This window comes from Chelonoidis abingdonii, chromosome 7 (assembly GCF_003597395.2).
Source record: "Chelonoidis abingdonii isolate Lonesome George chromosome 7, CheloAbing_2.0, whole genome shotgun sequence".
Lineage (NCBI taxonomy): Eukaryota > Metazoa > Chordata > Testudines > Testudinidae > Chelonoidis > Chelonoidis abingdonii.
The window spans coordinates 74,041,592-74,057,882 of record NC_133775.1 but is presented as its reverse complement, the minus strand read 5'-3'; the positions used below and the strand labels follow the sequence as shown (position 1 = coordinate 74,057,882).

Genomic DNA, 16,291 nt, shown 5'->3' with positions numbered 1-16,291 from the left:
AAATATACCATCCATGAATAGTCTCAACAGACAGCATTAATAGCGGCTACCTTGTTATATAGAGACACTGGTCACTGGAATGTAGGGTGCACATGCATTCTGACTGGATCAGAGATTGGATCTCATCCTACACGTTGAGCCAATCAAGAACTAACAGGATCCTGACTGTATATATTTTCTTCTGTTTTCATTGAATTACTGCGAGCCAGTTGGCTTCAGGGGGCGGGGGGTGGGCAGGGGGAGATTGTTTAATTATTTCCCTGTAGGTTAACTTTTTTTCCCCAAACATATATCAAGGGATCATTGTCCACTAGACAGCAAGCTGATTGCCTAATTGGTTGGTGATTTTTAAAGGTATTTAGGCACCTAAAGATGTGGATAGGTGTCTAGTGGGATTTGCAAAACCCCCAGGGCGCCTGACTCCCAGCAATTTCCACCAGCAAAAATGAGACCCTACCTACATGACCATCCCGTGGTTAAAAGTCTTAGGATAGGCCTGGTAGTGTGAGCTGAAGATAAAATAAGGTTGTGTTAGCCCAAGGGAGGAAGCGAATCCCAGAGTCAAGGGTTCTTCACTGAGAATGTCCTACTCCCAGCCTCTAGCTAGGGTCTGTTAGCTCAGGTGCCTCCGCAGAGCCAACTCCCCTGCAATGGCCCTTGGCTACATGCACAGAGCTCCTGCTACAGCCAGTAGGATCCATTGGAAACAAGCTGTAACCCTTAATTCCCCATTCCCTGCAGGCTGATGTCTCTCTGAGCCCTGATGTGTCTCTCATTCCAGAAAGGGGCAGGTTTTCACCTGGATTTATTCTGTGTTTCTCTTCTGATGATCCTCACATCTGTGACTGGTCTCCCCTGGTACGTGTCTGCCACCGTCATCTCCCTGGCCCACATGGACAGCCTGAAAAAGGAGAGTACAACTTCTGCACCAGGAGAGCAGCCCAAGTTCCTGGGAATCAGGTATTGTGCCCCCCTCCCATTAAGCAAAACCACCTTGACCATTCCAGCTGGCGTGCTCTCCAAGGGCCAGGCTGACCCTGGAATTCCAGTGCTGAGTTGTGGTGAGCTCTGTGGTGATTATCATTGGTAGAAATCACTAAACAACGAAGGGAAGATGTGTTCTGCTGATGATCTGGTGCTGGAAGTGCTCTGGGAATTGTCTTCCCAGTGAACCTGACTCCATGCTTCGGAGTGTAGGGTGCTATGCGAGTAAGGAAAGAAGCTCCCCTTCCCCAGCTCCTCCCTTCACAGCTGGCCAGCTGCATTACGGGGGAATTTTGCATTCCTCTAAAGTACCAGGTACCAGCCACTGCTGCAGGTTGAGATTTTGGAACAGACGTGTGGCTGACGTATAGAAAACGAATGAATGGATGGGCACGCAATCAGATCCATCTGTCTGTCTAGTAGACAGTCAACTGGGAGTTTTGTGTTGACTAGAAAGGTCTGTAGATGCTCTCTACTCACTGGGCAGAGCTACATACTGTGTTACAACAGTAAGTACTAAGTGTGCATGGATTTTTTATTACCGGTTTTCACACCATGCTAAGGCATAGCTATCTGTGCAATAAGGCCATCATATACGGTGCTTGTAACCCCATACAATTCCCAAACAGTTCATTGTCACTGTGCTGCAGGAGCCAACAACAGGGAAAAGTCTAGGGCAATGGCAGAAGTTTTTTCCTTGACTCTTAGACATTATTCTCCTTTTGCAATGCCTGGTTTGACTCTGAGGTAAGGAAGTGAAGGCTGGTGCTTCATAGCACCTGGTTCAGAGAAGAATAGCAAAGCAGAACAGGGGCTTCTGCACAAGCTCTTCCCAGATGATGCCTGCAGCTCCATTTGGAGCACCTGTGTGCAGTTCCTTGTTTTGTTCACATTCAAGCTAGCCCTAGAGGCAAAGCGGAAATGGAGCATTAGCAGCGGCTTAGGGGATACTACAGGCAGGGCTACGTGCAGCTAGGGCATCTTTGTACGGCATTGGAGCAGTGCACTGGCTGTTCTGCTCTGTATCTCTGGCCATAGATTGGGACGGGTAAGAGCTGTGGTTCAGACATGAAATGCAAAGTGTCTAACAGCAGGATTGTTTGTCTGCAGGGAGCAGAGACTGACTGGCCTGGTGGTCTTTATCCTCACTGGAGTGTCGGTTTTTTTGGCTCCGGTTCTCAAGGTAATAAAGCGTTTTTGGTTGACGTCATTATTAAAGAAGTGGGAAAACATTGGACTATCAGTTAATTTTCACTCACCTAAGCCCAAGAAAGTACCATTCACCATCCCATATTGTAATGGATGACTTGCACTCCCCCATCATCTTCCAGCCACAGCTCCTCCTCCAATTCACCCTCTCCTGTGCAACCTTCACCTCCTATCTTCCATATGCAGGCCAAAGACCTCTCTCCACCACCCCCATTCCTGTGCTTATCAAGAGACCACAGCGTGGTCACATTTTACCCTCCTCATACAGTCCCCATACACTCTCCACTCTATACTGCTCTACTACGGTTATGTCTACACTTGGAATGGGAGATGTAAATTCCAGCCTGAGGCGACATACCCACAAAATACAATAAAACTGTAGTGATCCTACCTATGATTTGTCATCAGATGGACAATTCAGGGTATAGTGGGGGTATGGGGGCAGAGTTAAGGGTGTTTGTGGAATCTTTAGTCAAAATTTCCTGACTTTCAAATTTTTGTGCTTTGAAAACTCTCTCTTACAGCAGAATTTCCTGGTTTTCAAATATTTGGATTTTGATACCCACAACTTTCTAGCAAGTTGTTTTCTGCAGTAGCTAATCTGTCTTTACTACCATAATGATATCTTAACCAAGTGTTCTGCGTAGGAATATATCCAAAGTTTGAATTCCGTATAACTTAAGCAATAACCATAAAACTAAACTGCTGTGTCTGAAATGAAACAACCAAATGGGCCGGCCATACTTGAAGACTGATCTTATGGAAGATGATTACATTCCATAAGTTTTTGTAAGGAAAGCTACATCTGACCATGCTGATGCTTCTCACTTGATTTCTCCAGTATATCCCTATGCCTGTGCTGTATGGTGTCTTTCTGTACATGGGCGTGGCCGCTCTTAACAGTATCCAGGTGAGTACAGATCCACAGAGGTCAATCACCTTGACATTTCTGCACCAGTTTCTCAATGTTCTCAATATGTGGGTTGAATTCAGGGGATGTAACATTTTTGCTCAGTTCCAGCTCTAGCCGTACGTTGTGGCATGGGGGCTTATTTATAAACTTGTTAATGTTTGCGGGGGAGGTGAGAGGGTGACATCACAAATGTATTGCGCAGGTCATCCCAAACAAATGCTGATAAACCCCCTATCCCACCACCCCGTGTATTGTCTAGGTGTCCCATCTGTTACAGAAAACCTATTGTAGAGAATTTAAACACACACATTTATTAGGGTGATTTTCTGTGTCTTCTCACCAATAAAGGTGGGTGTTTTGGGGTATGTCTACACAGCAAAAAAAAAAATCCCATGGCAGCAAGTCTCAGAGCCTGGGTCAGTTGACTTGGACACATGCTGCAGGGCTCAAAATAGCAGTGTTAGATGCTTGGGCTGGAGCCCGGGCTCTGAGACCCAGCAAAGGGTGTGGATCTGAGTGCCATGTCTCCAGCCTGTGTGAGAAACATCTTTACTGCTATCTGTAGCCCCATAGCATTAGCCCCACCACCCTGGGTCAGTTGAGCCACGTTCTGAGACTTGCTGCTGCGGGTTTTTTGTTTTGCAGCATAGACGTCTCCTTAATTACTGTGAGTCCGTGAGTCCTACTGTTCAGAGCCCAATGACCTGGAATACAAAATAAAAGTGACACAATGTCACCAAAAATCAGGGCTGCCTGGGGGTGGGGGGGCGCAAGTGGGGCAATTTGCCCCAGGTCCCGGGCCCCACAGGGGCCCCCATGAGAATATAGTATTCTATAGTATTGCAACGTTTTTTTAATGAAAGGGGCCCCCAAAATTGCTTTGCTCCAGGCCCCCTGAATCCTCTGGGTGGCCCTGCCAAAAATGTTTGGTATCTCAGGGCCTGTCAGGTCAAGAAGAGGGGCTGGACCCCATTCCTAGTGCTACTGAACTCTCATTTCTAGCCCTGTGCTGCACAGTAACAGAGCGCAAAGCTGGGACTTGTATAAGCATAGAAAAGCTGTTCCTGGTGCAGGGCTGGCTTTTGCCTTTCCTGGGCCCTAGGGTGGTGTGATTTCAAGGGGGAAATTCCACATTTGGAGGGAGAGGAGGGAAAATTTCTGGGGCAGGTTGACAAAAGGAGGCTGGTTGGAGCTGCACTGGGCACTGGAACATTAGAAAGAGTCCGATGGAGCTCGATTAGGGAGCAGAGTGCAGGCAAGGCACTCAAAGGCATATGCTAAAGAAATGTGCCCCAAGACGCTGGCATTTATCATAGATAGGCATCACACACTAAGATGGGTAGAGGGGTGTGAATGGGGATGGATGGATAGATTTTATCACTTAGATAGAGGAAAGGTGATATTATAAGAGCTATGTAATAAACGGCATTTATATTACACCTTTGAATGCCTCAACTGCCCTATTGTCAATATTCCAACCCTCTGGACAATTTCAAACTGCTATGGGTTTTTTGTTTGTTTGTTTCTGTAGAAAAACGTCCTGCCCCAAAAATCTCTCTTTCTTTCCCTAAATGGGGCATTTTCCCCCAAGATGACCCCACCTTGAGGCATGGGATGGGAAGTATCCATCCCAAACCTGTGCCAGGTTGGAAGCCTGGCATTCTGCAAACTGTTAGTGCTAGAAGCTGGAGGTTTATCTGATTGGAAAGGGGAGCTTCCCAGCTTTCTAACAGGGGACACAGCATGGAAGGGTCTGAGATATCAGTCCTTGAAATCACAAGGTTTAGGCCAGGTTTAGATGCATCTAACATTCCCCTTGTTTGTAGACAGCCAGCTCCCGCTGTTGGACCCATGGATTCACTGTACAAATAAAAGAAATACGCCCTCTCTAAAACACCCTGAAAATAGCTGGTCTGTAGCACATGTGGTAGATGGCGGGGTGGGGGTGGTAGAAAGGGTTTATTGGCTCTGGTTTGGCATGACCTGCTTAACTCACTTGTGATTTCAGCATCCCAGTCTCATGCCAATAAAACTGTTCTGCCCCGCTGCCCATCAGGTATTCCCTATTAGCGGCGGGTCTGTCGAGGGCTCATATGTTACAGCAAAGCTATTGGAGAAAAGTCTTTAGAGAGTCCTTTACAAATGGCCTGTCCTAGCCCTCGTTTAGAGTTGGGACAGACAAAGAGACTCAGCTAGCATCTAAACTGATCCAAGTGCCTGGTCTCAGTGCCACCACACTGGAGGGGCTGTGCTGGAGCTGAGAAGCTGCCAGCACAAGCACTCTAGAAACAGTGCCAGCATGGAGGAGCTGGTGCCAGGGCGCTTTGCTTTTAACTGGGACTCTCTGACTCCAGAGTCTTTTCATTTTCCTCTTAGCCCAACGGGGCAGTTGCTGTAATGATTAACCCCTCTGAGCTCACTGAACTGAGGGCTGAAATAACAGGAGACAGCTCTGGGAGATGGTATGGTTAGAGGTGACTGGCGAAGGATGAGACAAGCCCTTCTATGCATCATTGTGGTGAATAATAAGGCCTCAGAGAAGCGGCAGCTGGAAGGATAAGGGTTTTAGTGGGAGGGGATTTTTAGTTTAGTTTTGCTTTTTTTTAATATTACCTGAAAAGCATCGGAGTATTATCTCTTGTCGTTCCTGGTTTTGCTGGAGGACTCCTTGGATAGCTCAGTGCTGTGGCCTTGGAACTTTCTCAGTCCTTCACGGAAAGGTCAGGGTGTTCAGACTCTTAAAGAGAGAGAGAGAAATCGCGCAAGACAGAGCTTCTCGCCTAAGGGTTTGAGTCAAGTGTTAACAAAAACAAGCAAAAATAGAGTGTAAACAGTCTGAATAAAAATCCCTTCCTTTCTCAATCACTCTGGGTTCACCTCCACGCTCTCTGTGACTTCAGAACCCTGCCAGTTCTCCAGGCAGCCATGGAGCCTTCCCAGAACAACATGATTGATAAGACCTCGATTTCTAATGGAAATATAAACAGTGGGAGTCCTTTTTCCTTTGTGATAAAACCCTTCCAGGCACAATCCCATTTTGCCCCCTTGGTTAGCTCTGTGGTTCAGGAGAGCCTGCCTCTCTGTTTCTGTCTCTTTCTCTCTCTCACACACACACACACATGCACGCACGCACGCACATGCAGAGCTGAAAGTAAATCAGAGCTGCTGCAAGTGAGTGAAATTGAGAGAGAGAGAGAAGAAGAATTTTGTCCTGCAATGTGTGCTTCTGACTGTTGGATAGAACTCCTACTAGACTGCCAGGAGCTAAAGACTGCAGTATGTTCAGTGTTGCCAGCTCTTGTGATTGTATTGCAAGCCTTGTGATAGTCAGTGTTTTTCATAAAGTCCAAACTCCTTGAGGCATGTAATTAAGAGAGAATCTGTTTTCATTAAATAAAAAATCAACCCCTCTTCCTTGGAGAGAAGCTTGAAATCGTGACCCAAGTTAGGGCTGGCAGCACCGCATGTCGTTGGGGAAAGATTTTCCCCAGGCAGGTTTCCAATCTGAGCTTGCTGTAGGACTTCAGTGGGGTTTATGGCATGTTAATCAGCATAGCAGAATTTTCCTAAAGTGTTCCCTCTTAGTATAGGAAATGTCTGTGGGACTACTTTACCCAGAATCCTTAGCGGGAAGTTGGGGTTGGAGTTTGGAGTGTGGAGTCTGAAAAGCAAAGCCTGGCAGATTGCAATCTGCAGACCTCAGGGTCTCAGACTCTCCTTACCAGAAATAAATCCCCCAGATGAGCACAGAATATATCCTGGGAACCTCAGTGTCCTGTCTCATTGCTGGGCCAGGGGCTCACCCACTTGGCACCTTGTGACCTGTTTGCCCTTGTTCCATTTCAGTTCATGGACAGAATCCAGCTCCTTCTGATGCCTGCCAAACACCAACCTGACTTCATGTACCTTCGCCACGTCCCCCTGCGCCGAGTGCACCTATTCACACTCATTCAGATGCTCTGCCTGGCTGCACTGTGGATCCTCAAGTCAACCGTAGCTGCCATTATTTTCCCAGTGATGGTAGGAGGTCCTTGTATCCGCACTGTGCCCTGCTAAGTTGGGTGGCTTTCTCCTTACATGGAAGGGGAGCACTTGTTGATCTGCATCTCCAACCCTGGTCCCACTTTGGTATGGCCCAGAAATAGCCAAATCCCGGGCCTCAGACAACCCTAGATCCTCTCTCTTGGGCTTCCTCCCTCTCCCCTCCTATGAAGTGCTCACGATTCCCATTAGACAAGGCCCTCCAGGCTTTCTCGAGAGAATGGGCTGCCAAAGGGATCAGCTCCCACTCTCTACCCAAGGGTGTGAGAGACCTACAATGTGCCTTGGCTTCCCAGACAAACAGCCTGATGCCCTATGTGTAGAACTGCCCTTGATGAGCATCTGAAAACTCCAGCTGCTGTAGGAACTTGGAGGCTCCCTACTGATTGGAGTGGGCTGTACCTGTGCTCTACAATGGTTCCTGTGCAGTCCAAGATCGCAGTACTAACTGTCAATGCCATGCCAGCTCTGGGACCGAGACCCTGCTGGCTGTATGTTCTCACATGGCAGCTGTGGGCTGCTGGGATGTCTCTGGTGTCTGAAGATAGTAACCAGGCCTGGTTTGGAAAGCTTCAGACCATTGCTGGAGGCATCTAGGGCCTGTCCCTGCTCCTGCTCCTGCTCCTACTGAAGGCACAGTGTTGCCACTGACTTCACTGATTGCAACAATGGGATAGGTTCTCAAATTGGGACCTGGGGTGAACTGACATAAGACTCAATCCTACACTGGATGGGGATGTGAGCCACTTCAGTAATAATACTTTGCACCTATATAGCAGCTTGTGTCCAAGGACCTCAAAAAACCCCCCACTGAAATACTAATTTGGCCTTGCACCCTTGCAATATATTATCCCCATATTACAGATGGGAGAACTTAGGCACTGAGCAGCACTGGGTCTTGCCTTAGGGTCTACAGCAAGTAAATGGTAAAGTCAGAATAGAACTCAGGAGTCCTGACTCCCATTCTGTGACCACTGAACTACGCTCCCTGGGGGTCACTGATTGTTCCCATCCTTTGCACGATGCTTACTTGACCCTTTGGTTTGGCCCCAGCTCCTGGCGCTGGTGGGGATCCGGAAGGCGATGGAGTGCGTCTTCTCCCAGCAGGACCTCAGCTGGCTGGATGACATCATGCCAGAAAAAGACAGGAAGGAGGAAGAATTAAAACTGCAGAGGAGCCAGGAGAAGGAGGAGAGTGATAGCGAGGATGTAAGTGGGGCAGGAAAGAGCCGTTTGCCCCAAATGTTGTTACACAGATACACGCACACAGAGGGCAGGGAGGCATTCCCCTCGTTGTGGGTGGGAGTGGGGACTGGCCTCTCTCACCTGCTGGAGAAGCGCCATTGTGGGCACGCTGCCCCTTCGGCCTCAGCCCAGGAAGAGAGAGTTGATCACCTGTCAGAGGGCCCTCCATCGGGCCCAGTGAGGCAGGCTGAGTGAACAGACTTGCTGAGGAGGCCTCAACAGTGTGGGGGGAAGAGAGGGAGGAGATGCTCCTTCTCCACTGGGGCTCCTTGGAGAGGAGTGATCCTAATGTGTGTCTAAGGAAGGCTCCAGTACAGAGCATCTGAGGGGAGGGAGGGACTTTGGATGGAGACTGTAGCTTCCCCAATTAGCAACAGTGCCCAAGAGGCTGCCTTGAGCCCATTCCAACCTTGGGGCCCGTAGATGTGTGGACTCACCCCTGCGGCGCCTCCTGCTGGTCTTTCAGGGAATTAGCTCTTTTTCCAGCCAGGAGCGCCCTCTGCAGGCCAGTGATCCACCTGTTCTCTGGCCCCTTGTCCCTCCCTGGATTCCGGTGCCCTTTTACCTGGGGTGCTACCCCGTGGCAGTAACCCCTCAGTCTTAGGGTCTCCCCTCCCCAGGGAACCCCCACCCACTATTCCCACTTCACCTCAGTATAAGGCTACTGCCAGTCATCATCTAGCCCCATGCCCTGGGCAGACTGCAGTATCCGCCTGCTCATCACTGGCAAAGAGGGTTTGGACCTCCTGCCTTGGCCTACCCTTGGGCTGCCCTCTGCAACCCCCAGTATTTTTCAGCCCAATGCTAGGCCACAGTCTGGGGCTTTCCAGGCTGGAGCTCCCCAGCCTGTCCCCAGCCCTGCTCCACTCAGGTACTTTGTCCACTGGCAGATTAACAAATTTGGCGCCACTAGGCCCTCAAAAAATTGCCACCCCACCAGCTCACCTCTGCTCCCCCATGGTAAGCCTGGGAGGGAGAGACGGAGGGGGGAGAAGGGGAGTTGTGGCGCACTTGGGGGATGGCAGCAGTGGAGTGGAGGTGAGCTGGGGTGAGGAGCGGTTCCCAGTCCCCCCGGATTAATCCTCACACCCATGGGCCCCAGCTCACCTCTGCTCTGCCTCCTCCAAGCGCACTGCTACTCACTTCTCCCTTCCTCCCAGCACTTTTGCGCAGGGAAGCATGGCACGCTTGGGGGAGGAGGGAGGTAGGGATTTGAGGAAAGGGCGGAGTTGGGGAGAGGTCACAAGCAAATTTGCCACCCCTGCAAATTTGTTGGCCTAGGCGATAATATGCTGCTGACTTTATCTCTAGCTCCCTGCAGCCAGGCCCTTCTCCCTCTACAGGCAGAAGGAGACTGTCTGTGCTCCTGGCTCACTGCCTCTTATACAGGCCAGCTGGGCCTGACTGGGGCCTGGTCACAGCTGAGCCTACTTTCCCCCAGTCAGCCCAGGCTTCTTGCCCCAGCCACAGCCCTCTCCTGGGCTATTTCAAGCCCTTCAGGGCAGGAGCAGGGGACCACCCTGCAACAGGGCCCCACAGCTCACCTCTGTCAGGAGCAGTGGATGCTGGGAGTTCTTTGGAGCTTCATTTTCTATTGGAAAAGGCAGGCTGAGCACGGTGGGACTTTGCTGTGGTTTGGACAGACACAAATATTGGCACGAGGATCCCACTCACAGCCAGCAATACTGGGGGACTTCGGGAAGGGCTTCTCTGGAGCCTTCCTGGGCTGGCGTTACCATAGGAACAAGCAGCCAGGCCTTTCTCATCACAGGGGATATGACAGACGGTAGCAAAGTGGCCAGCACAGACCTGCTACGAATGCCTGATGAAGCAGTAAATTATTTAGCGTGCTAGCACGAGATCTGGGCAAGGCACCAGGCGCCAGTACTCTCCTAGTAGCTCTGAAAGGCTTTGGATGCAGTCCCTCAGGACATTCACACAAGCAAACCAGAGAAATGTGATCTAGATGCAATTACTAGTAAGTGAGTGCACAACTGGTTGAAAGACTGTAGTCAAAGAGCAGCTATCAATGGTTTACTGTCAAACTGGGAGGGTTTATCTAGTGGAGTCTCACAGGGCTCAGTCCTGGGTCCACTGCTAGTCAGTATTTTCATTAAAGACTTGCATAATGGAGTGGAAAGTGCTATAACACTGGTGGATGACACCAGACTGGGAGGGGTTGCATGCACTTTGGGGGACAGGATTAGAATTCAAAACCACCTTGTAATGGAGCACTTCCCCGCTCGTTCCAAAAGTCAGTCAGAGACTGCTTAATATGCAAGCACCAGTGCCCTTTTATTCCTTGTGTCAGTTCCCACCACCATTTATATACAGTCCATTCCAGCCAGCTCCCTGGGAGACAGCTAGCTTCTTCCACCAGCTCCTCCCTTTCCTGTTTCCTGCATCCTTCCTGTCAGCTTTATATAGCCTCCTGGCTAACAAGGCCCGCAGGTGTTTTTCCTTAAGCCCTTTGGTGAGCCACACCTAGCCAGTACCAATTAATACCCCCTTAATCAGAGCTGGTCTAATGGGGGCCTGGCCAGAAGCTTTTTGGCCAGCACCCTGTTACATACCTGGACAAATTGGAGAATTGGTCTGAAATCAACAAGATTAAATTGAATAAAGATAACTGCAAAGTACTTCGCTTGGGACGGAAAATCAAATGCACAACTACAAAATGGGGAATAACTGGATAGGGGTAGTACTGCTAAAAAGAATCTGGGGGTTACAGTGGATCACAAACTCAATATGAGTCAACAAAACGATGCAGTTGTGAAAAAGGCAAAAATCACATTAGGAGTGTCATGTGTAAGGCACTGGAGGTAACTGTCCTTGTCTACTCGGCACTGGTGAGGCCTCAGCTGGAGTCCTGTGTCCAGTTCTGGGCACCACACTTTAGGAGAGATGTGGACAAACTGGAGAGATTCCAGAGGAGAGCAACAAAAATGAGACAAAGTTTAGAAAACCTGACTTGTGAATAAAGGTTAAAAAAGCTGGACATGTTTCATCTTGAGAAAAGAAAACTGAGGGGGGACCTGATGACAGTCTTCACACATTTTAAGGATTGTTCTAGAGAAGACATTGATCAATTGTTCTCCATGTCCACTGAAGGTAGGACAAGAAGCAAAGAGCTTAATCTGCAGCAAGGGAAATTCAGGTTAGATATGAGGAAAAACTTGCTAACTGTTATGATAGTTAAACTCTGGAACAGGCTTCCAAGGGAGGTCATGGAGTTCCCATCATTGGAAGCTTTTAAAAACAGGATGGACAAACACCTGTTAGGCCTGGTCTTGGTTTATTTGGTGCTGCCACAGCTCAGGGGCTGGATCTGATGACCTCTCGAGGTCTCTCCCAGCCCTACATTTCTGTGATTCTGTCCTAAGATCCTGAGGTGTTCCTGGTCGCTTGAGGGGTGGTGGAGGAGACTGCCATGAGGAATACAACAGCCGAGGAGCTCCGAGTGCTTTGCTTCATGAAGCCTCTGAGTAGCTCTGTGAGTTAGGTCTAAGTCCCATATCACAGAGAGGGGAAATGAGGCACAAAAATGATAAGTCCAACATTTTCAAAAGTGGCCTCTCTTCTTGGGAACCTAAATTTCTGGGCATCTATCTTAAGATGCCAGGGCCACCTCCTCAGACATGCAGAGCACACACAACTGCAGCCACAGTCAGTGAGAGCTGCAGAGTGCACCACTTCTGAGAAGATCAGACCCTAGGTGGCTGAAGGCGGGTACCCAAGACCAGAGGCCACTTTTGAGGCAGAGTGACCTCCCAAAGCCATGCCGTGCTAGGGCTGGATGGGTAATGGATTTTTCCACTTGCCAGCGATTCCCAAAAAACGTAATCAGGGAGAAAACTAGTTTCAGGTCAGACCAAAACCAATTATTTTACCTTTCAGAAAGAAGTTGTTTTGGGTTGAATCAAATATTTCATTTAGATTTTGAGCATTTTTTATGTTTAATTTTTTTAATAATAAAGTTAAAGGAAATCTTGAAACAGAAAGTCGTTTCCAATTGAAAAATCAAAATAGTTTGATTTTTTCCTAATGTTTTTTGTTTGTGTGGGTTTTTTTAACCAAAACAATTTGGTGAAATCAACATGAATTCACAAAATGGGGTGGGGTCCCCACATCTGCATTGTTCACTGAAAAAAAAACATTGGTCAAAGTATTTCACCCAGCTCTGGTGGGTAGTTGAGGTAGAACTAGAACCCAGGACTCTCTGATCCCTACCCTAGCCACATGTACCATGCTCTAGAGTGAGTTAGTCATACTTATGCCATAGGGAGGACTCACTGCCAAAGCCACAGTAAACACTGTTGTAGCCTGTCTGAGCGTGGCTAAGTGGCAGGTTGCAAAAGAGAAGCTCACTTAGGTAGACGGCGTGATTCTGCGTGAAGAATGCAGCTCTCTGCCACTGGAAGTGTTTGAATGACGCTCCACAGTCAGTGGACAAGCCAGTAACGGCTGCCTTGGCCTCTGCTTCTTTCCTACAGTCTGAATTCCTGTACCAGGAAAAAGGACCAGAAATCAACATCTCTGTGAATTAGAGGAATCCAGCCTCGCAGATGGGACAAGGCAAAAGGTAAGGGACAGTAACTCACATGATGCACCTCATCTGGGTGGTGGTGAGCCAGCTGTGCTGCTCCTGTCCCTGTGCGTAGTCATAAGGAGCATGAACACCTGCAGCCTCCTGGGGAGGAGTGGGCACTTAGCACCTCAGAACATCAGGCCCCGGGAAGTCTGCAGGAGCAGGATGGATCACTCCTGACAGAGAGTACCTTACTGCCTTAGCTCACAACTCCCTCCACACCATGCAGGGCTGGGGCTGGTCCTGCTGCCACATGGAACACTTCACATCCTCACAACATACAATAGGATCTGTCCTCTGGGTTCTCCCTTAGACACCTAGGGCCTGCTTATCCTACCCAGCACAACCAGGGCCTTCTGCCAGCTTCACCTAGGACATTTGGCAGCGCAGGAGGTGAGTGCCCCTAGGCAGCGCAGTGAGCCAAGTGTAAGCAGATCACTTGTTAGCATGGCAGGTGACTGTACCCCAAGTGTTGTGTTCCATTTGGTGGCTGCAACAGCATCCCAGTGGGTGTGGTTCATGCTGTGTACATGATATGTTCAGCAGCAGGAAGCATGCAGCCCTGCTGACATAACTGGTGCATCCTGCAAAACTGGCTGCATTGCACGGTGGATGCGGACACACCTAGTTCATTTGGCAGCATCCTGGCACTTGCGCTCCTCTGTGCAACCGCAGCATGGCAAGGCTGTTCTTCCAGACGGGCCCAGACCATGCAGCACATAGCAGTGGACCTCCCTCAGGTGCCCCTGCACCATTAGGCAACTGGGCAAGTGCACTTCAGCAGGTGAACTGGGTCGATCAGAAGCAAACAAGGAATTCATAGCTACAGTACCAAAGGTTAAATGTCTTTGAACACTCCCCTAATCACAGCAGCTGCCACAGGGTCACACAGGCAGGGCAACGCAGGGCATGTTCCAGAGCGCTGGAAGGAGGCCCACGCTGCAGTAATGGGATTTCTAAAGAAGTGTCAGAGGAGGAGCCGCTTGTTCTGGAAGGCCAGGCCGAAGGAGCAGAGCACAATGAGCTTTCCTAAAGGCAGCTGCATGGGAGGGCAAGTTTAGTGAAGCTTTCTGAAGGCCTTGCCAGCATTTTCAGAGGACTCTCCCATGTGACAGCTGCTGGCCTTCAGTGAAGGAAAGCAGGATGTGTGACTCCCAGGTGGAGCCTGGCCAGGCTCCCCTCACCCAGCTGTAGGGGGTACTGGGGAGTGTCCTAAGTGAGGCAGGAGGTGGGATCAGCAATTGCTGGGAACTGAGCAAGGAATGAGGATGAGAGTTCTTGTCTCCAAATCTCTGTCCATTGTGCTGGGGGTTCTATTTTGTAAGTGGAACAGAGCAGCAGAACTAGACAGCTGACAATTCTTGGTTCATCTAACAAATGCCAAGGATTGTAATGCAAACAGCAAAGCAACACAGTCTGCTCTAGTGTCAGCTGGGGCTCCGCACTGTGACTGGATCAAGGGCATCAATGTCCCTTGCCAATAAACAATAGTCTCATGTGATTTTCTTCCCCCTACATGACTTCTGTGTTGGGCAGGGAGTGTTTTCTGATGGTCTCATGCACGTGGGAAGCAGACGACTTGCATTTCTGGGAAGAGGTTGATCTCCAGAGCTCCATCGACATCCCAGGAACTGACCATGGCTGGTGCATGATGGTTTAAAGGGAAGGTGCAATGCAGGGAACAAGTGTTTTTAAGCTTAAAATTCTGGAACAAAATGGACACAGCAGTCTCTCTCCCCCTGACATAACCTGCTGTGCTGGGTAGGATGCCATTACCAAATACCTTTCCTGCATAGTCCCTGACTGGATACCATGAGTTGTTTGCAGAGTTGTTATAGCCATGTAGGTCCCAGGATATTAGAGACAATGTGGGTGAGGTAATAGCTTTTATTGGACCAATTTCCTTTGTGAAAGAGACAACAGAAGATTTGAAGAGCTCTGTGTAAGCACACAAGCTTGTCTCTTTCCTCATCTACCTTGTCTCTCTGGACACTGTCAGCTAACTCCTGTCTGCCACTGAGTAGCTTAACAAAACCAACAATGGATGTAACTATTGTTCTATTTATTAAAGTGCTGCAATTCCTCTGTTAAGTGGATCCCCTGCTTGTGAGCACTCTAGAATCATGCAATTAAAATGAAACCAGAGACTTTTTGAAACTGGTTCATTTCCCTACTCGTTGGATTTTGCATAGTTGGGAAAAACTGTTAGTACCAGTAACAATCTTTCCGATGTCAGAGTCTGACCAAACACTGCTGGTCTCCTACAGAGCAAGAAATAAAGCCTCCCCAGCCCGCTCTGCTGTCCTGCTGCATCTCCACTGTCAGAGTGCTCTAGATTTCTCAGAGGGAGCATATTTGACTACAAGGAGGCAGCTAGACTCACACTCTACTGCAACTTGTGAAAATATCTCCCTAGGGCATGTTCAGCTTGTCACCAGAATTCCTTCCCCAGGGCGCCCTTTAGGCTCTGGGCAGGATCCCCAGCACTCAGCCAGGCCACTGCTCTGCAAAGTCTGAGTGGTTTTCCCACCCCACTTCCAGTCCTAAAAGACTCCACCCTCTGACCAGGTCCTGAGTAGGACTCCTGCCCCTTCCCGGGTTGTCAGAACAAAAGGGGAATTAAAACAAAGGCATGATCCCACCGCCGAGTTAAGACTGTTCCTTTCAGGAGTCCATCAGGCTGTGACCCTAAACTGAGTTCTCAGGGAAATATAGAGGAATAGTCCCCTCTCAAGGTGAGCTGGCAGCAGTCATCCAAGGAGCTCCTGCCTCCAGAGGTAAAGGTCTGCTCTCCTCCCTGGTCTACCCTCCACTGAGCTGGGTCAGACATTCTCCCTTGTAAGCTCCTGCCTCCACTGCTGACTTGTCTCACAAGTGTGTCAAGGCGGGGCTACCAGAGCCCACATTAACTCATTAATCCCTCGTTGACCAGCATGGGGTCTGTATACCCCATCACAAGCTCTAAACAGCACCCAGGCGTACCCCATGGAAATCCCCAGGAGCAGATCTCTCAGGCCTGATCTACACTACGTGTTTAAACCAATTTTAGCAGCGTTAAACCGATTTAACGCTGCACCCGTTCTACCAACGATGGCCCCTTTTATAGCGATTTAAAAAGGGCTCCTTTAACCGGTTTCTGTACTCCTCCCCATGAGAGGAGTAGCACTGAATCGGTATTACATATCGGATTAGGTTGTGTGTGCTTCAAATTGACGGTATTTGGCCTCCGGCAGATCCCACAGTATCATTTGACTGCTCTGGGAGCCAAATCCGAACTCGGATGCACTGCGTCAAGGTAAACAGGAAAAGCC

At 49.2% G+C, this 16,291-nt stretch overlaps 1 protein-coding gene across 1 annotated transcript in view; it reads left to right on the top strand.

The window, feature by feature from the left end:
* Positions 1-15,073, top strand: part of SLC4A9 (solute carrier family 4 member 9) — a 54,655-nt gene extending 39,582 nt beyond the window's left edge. The window contains exons 16-22 of the mRNA XM_032801776.1: positions 782-960; positions 2,095-2,167; positions 3,035-3,103; positions 6,953-7,126; positions 8,201-8,356; positions 12,886-12,974; positions 14,517-15,073. Coding sequence (XP_032657667.1) covers positions 782-960; positions 2,095-2,167; positions 3,035-3,103; positions 6,953-7,126; positions 8,201-8,356; positions 12,886-12,939 — 705 coding nt within the window. The 3' untranslated portion in view covers positions 12,940-12,974; positions 14,517-15,073. The remainder of the gene's footprint in view (positions 1-781; positions 961-2,094; positions 2,168-3,034; positions 3,104-6,952; positions 7,127-8,200; positions 8,357-12,885; positions 12,975-14,516) is intronic.
* The last annotated feature ends 1,218 nt before the right edge of the window (positions 15,074-16,291 follow it).